Source organism: Bison bison, unplaced genomic scaffold (genome assembly GCF_000754665.1).
Source record: "Bison bison bison isolate TAMUID 2011002044 unplaced genomic scaffold, Bison_UMD1.0 scf7180017864158, whole genome shotgun sequence".
In the NCBI taxonomy this organism is placed as follows: Eukaryota; Metazoa; Chordata; class Mammalia; order Artiodactyla; family Bovidae; genus Bison; species Bison bison.
Genome location: NW_011494730.1, coordinates 4,291,217 through 4,295,261, shown reverse-complemented (window position 1 = coordinate 4,295,261; position 4,045 = coordinate 4,291,217). Strand labels below are relative to the sequence as shown.

Below are 4,045 nucleotides of genomic sequence, written 5' to 3'. Positions count from 1 at the left end.
GGCTCACTCTTTATTGGTGAGTTTTAAAACAGAAGAGAGGGGAATTTAAAGCGTACCAAGACAAAAGAACAAGTGGCTCGAAGGATCTGCTACTGAAATCAACCGAAATCTCTAAAACAGAGGTGCCTCAGTGGGGAGAGCCGGCCTGGCTGGGCTCTGGTCCTGTGGCTGGCAATGTGTTTATTCAAGATAGCCATCACTGGAGCGGATGCCTTTTTGAAGTGGATGCCTCGGCAATCAAAGCCTAAGTCAGGCACTTGCATTTCAAAAAAAAGAAGAAGAAAAAACAAAACACACACAAGTGTGAAGGCTCGCTCTAGGGCTGCGGAGGAGGAGGTCACAGAACGGGGATAATGCCGGGCAGTGCTCACCTTTCCTTGGCGGTATCTGTGAGCGTGGAAGAGAGGAGAGACATCTGTTAGCATCCGTCCTGTCTAGCAGAACTCTTCTTCCTTCATTAGGTCACTTTACAGGTGGAGCAATAAAAGGCCCGGAAACACGCATTTCATGAAAATTGCATGTCATTCCTGCTTCTTGGCCAGGCCCCCTCGGAGGGCCTTCCTCCCTGCATTTTCGTTGTTTTTGTTAAAACAGTCATTTATTGATCTGGCTGCTCAGAGTCTTAGTTGCGGCACATGGGATCTGGTTCCCTGACCAGGGATCAAACCCGGGCCCCTGCATTGGGAGCACAGAATCTTAGCCCCTGGAGCACCAGGAACGTCCCTCTCCCTGCATTTCTAACCATCACTTCCTCCAAAAGTTGCCCCCACAACCTACACCTCCCCAGATGGAACAGCCACAACCTCACCTCTAGACCCTCTCCCTGCTTAACCTCACCCCCTCTGAGGCTGGGCTTCTCTTTTCAAAGCCTTTCTCCCTACGACATGCCCTTTGGACCTTGTCCAGATCAGAGTCCCCGGGAGCTATTAATGGCCCACCCCATGTGGTGGAAGTACACCGGGTCCACCTTCCATGTCCCGCTCTCTAGGGGTGAGTCCTGGGACTTGACACTGAACCTGCACCCCAGAGGCTGTTGAGGGATGAGGGGACCTACCAAGAGGCTGATGCATCAAAAACAACACTGGGCAAGAACCATCCTGGACACCCCACTTTGGTGCTGAGCATAAAATTATACTAAGTGCGACCAACAGCCTTGAAGAGAGTTGAATTCTCTTCATCTGAATTCTCTAAGAATGTTCTAGACAGAGGACAGTAAAAACTCAGTAGCATTTCTCTAGCACTTGCTGCATACAGATCACTTGGCCTCTAGCCCTGGCAGGCCTTCTTAACTCTAGTTTATGCTTCATCTGTTTAGCATCTCCTCGTCTAGACTCAGGGAGTCGGGGACCAGGCTAGTGAGAGAGATATGAGCGTGCATCTGCAAATAAACCTCTGGGAATCAGAACTCCTAGTCCGTGGGGTAATTTGTTCTTTCTCCCTGAAATCTGGCAGGATGAAAGATCATTGTCTTAGCCTTGATGTTGTAATATGTTCAGTATAAGGGCCATAATGACTGGAACATGAAGACGTCATACCCAGGAAAGGAATAACCCCACTTCCCCCAAGAGAAGTCCTAAAGCCTGTTCACAGGGCCAGAAAAGGATGTGACACCAGCGATGACATCTACTCCGGTCATAGTTTTAAAATGGCCTTTTAAAATGTCCTTGAAAGGGACCAGAATGCATCTCAGTCTCACAGAGTTTAAAATAGTGCTTTAATGACACAAGCATAAATGAATAATAATAAAAAAAAAAAAACATGGTTAGGCTGTGTGTTTTTCCCCCAAGGGAAGTTTTTGGCAAAGCACATTGAATATTTGAATCCAAAATATTTGGAAGACATACTTTGAGACAAAATAGTTTTGAGAAAAAGCCAAAATGAATATGGGGGCTCATTCTGATGTTTAAATGCTGTCTCATTATCAGTGTAGAAAGGCTTTTTATAAAATGTAAGAAAAATAAACCCCACTTGTTTACACCACTTTTACTTAAAATGTTCTTAATTACTATAACTCTGGAGGGTTCTCATCCAGACAGGTCCATTTTTCTTTCCTGCCAACTAAGCCACCTTAACACACAGTGGAGAATTCTTCCTCAGAATTTCTGAGATTGCATCCATATTAATTTTGCTGGTTCATTTATCTCTTTCAAAAGAGCTGTGCTGTGCTTAGTCGCTCAGTCGTGTCCAACTCTTTGTGACCCCATGGACTGCAGCCCACCAGGCTCCACTGTCCATGGGATTCTCCAGGCAAGAATACTGGAGTGGGTTGCCATTTCCTTCTCCAAGGGACCTTCCCGACCCAAGTATCAAACTTGGGTCTCCTGCATTGCAGGCAGATTCTTTACCATCTGAGCCACCGGAGAAGTCCAATTCATGTGTCATACAATTCACCTATTTACAGGTGCAGCTTTACAAGCTAAAGCCCTCTGGTTTTTAGCTTGCTCACAGAGCTGCACAACCACAGCTTCATTTGGTTTTAACATCCATACAAGAGCCAATGGATTGACAATTCAAAGGAGCCCAGGCATTAGGATCCCAGCCTGACCCTCATTTGTAGTAACGTCTGTATTCTCATCACAACTGCCACTCTCAGAAACACTCACTTTCTAAATTCTTATTAATGCTCTCAAATGAAACACGAAAGCCTCAGGCTGTCAAATTTATCTTTTGCCTGAATTTTCTTTAAATCTCAACCCAAGCCTATTTATAGCAAAGCGTCTGCTTTTAAATCATTCCTAACAAAACCTAACAAGATAGCCCACATCCAAGCAAGGATGCTACATCCTCTGGGCACTCACTGGATCCGGACAGACCGCCTGGACCACTGGACGAGCGCCCTGACATAGTTGCTGAGCCCTGGTTTCTGGGAGGGCCCAGGGCACTTGAATGTGGCCAGCAACCTCGGATGCCTGGCCCCGTCCATGCCCAGAGATGTGGTCAAGGAAGAACTAGCAGTGGCTAAGTAAGAAATCCGTGGGTGGCACAGGACTAGAGAAAGCCAAGACGAGGCGTGACTGACCTGGGTCCTCTGGCTGGGGATGCATGAGGCGGAACGGCACCTCAGTGGCCACTTCACTAGAAGCAAAGGAGGCAGAGCGGTCAGAATGCACATGGTTGTAACTGCACAGCCGAGAGCTGTGGCTGCAGAGCTTCGAGAAAGATCCCCAGGCCTCAGCTGAAGGACGACTCAGCGAGGTCCAAAACAAAACAAACCAGAAATCAGGAAGTGGTCAGGAAGGAATTTTTAAATGTATTCCCTGGAATGTGGTCCGGAAACTCCACTTGCATGAGGCTGAGGCGGCCAGGATTTTGGGGTCCCCCTTCCTCCTGGTTATTAGTTTCAGGGACATGCTAAGTAGTGGGACGTCCACGGACATAGTGTATGCTAAGTCAATTCAGTTATGTCTGACTCTTTGAGACCCTGTGGACTGTAGCCTCCTCAGGCTCCTCTGTCCATGGGATTCTCCAGGCAAGAATACTGGAGTGGGTTGCCATGCCCTTCTCCAGGGGATCTTCCCAACTCGGGGATCGAACGTAAGTCTCTTGCACTGGCAGACGATTTCTTTACCACTAGTGCCACCTGGGCTCCCCTGGTGGCTCAGGGGAGGTAAAGAATCGGCCTGCAATGCTGGAGACCTGGGTCTTGTGGAGAGCAGTCCCTTGTGATGAGCAGAGTCCAGCCAATTCCAGAAGCTACAGGACTCTGAGGTGGCTTGGAATTTATACAGAAAAAGGAGAGCAGGGAGTCAGGAAGGGGCAGAAGGAAAATCTGGACACAGGAAGAATGGAAAGGGGTTGGGGGGTTGGCGGGGGACAAGGGTTACTCCCTGTTTCACCCAGGACCCACCGCCTCCCACCCTGGGGTCACCGCTTTGGTCAGATCTCATCTGTTGATAAGGCGCCCTGGTGGGTCCCCGTGTGGCCAGGGCCTAGGAGAGAGGTTGTCCTGGCTCCACGGGAGCAGGGGCGACAGAGTCAGTGACGGAGTATGTAAGGCCAGCGCTTGCCTCAGACGCATCCTGCCTGCTGCCTCTGTGTGCCTGAT

General features: G+C 48.9%; 1 protein-coding gene across 1 annotated transcript in view; it reads right to left on the bottom strand.

Annotated features, from left to right (window-relative positions):
• SAG (S-antigen; retina and pineal gland (arrestin)) overlaps positions 1 to 4,045 on the bottom strand; it is a 37,922-nt gene that overhangs the window by 995 nt on the left and 32,882 nt on the right. Inside the window, exons 15-16 of the mRNA XM_010841255.1 lie at positions 3,020 to 3,075; positions 372 to 387 (exon numbers count right to left, since the gene is read on the bottom strand). Of these exons, the coding sequence (XP_010839557.1) occupies positions 372 to 387; positions 3,020 to 3,075 (72 nt within the window). The remainder of the gene's footprint in view (positions 1 to 371; positions 388 to 3,019; positions 3,076 to 4,045) is intronic.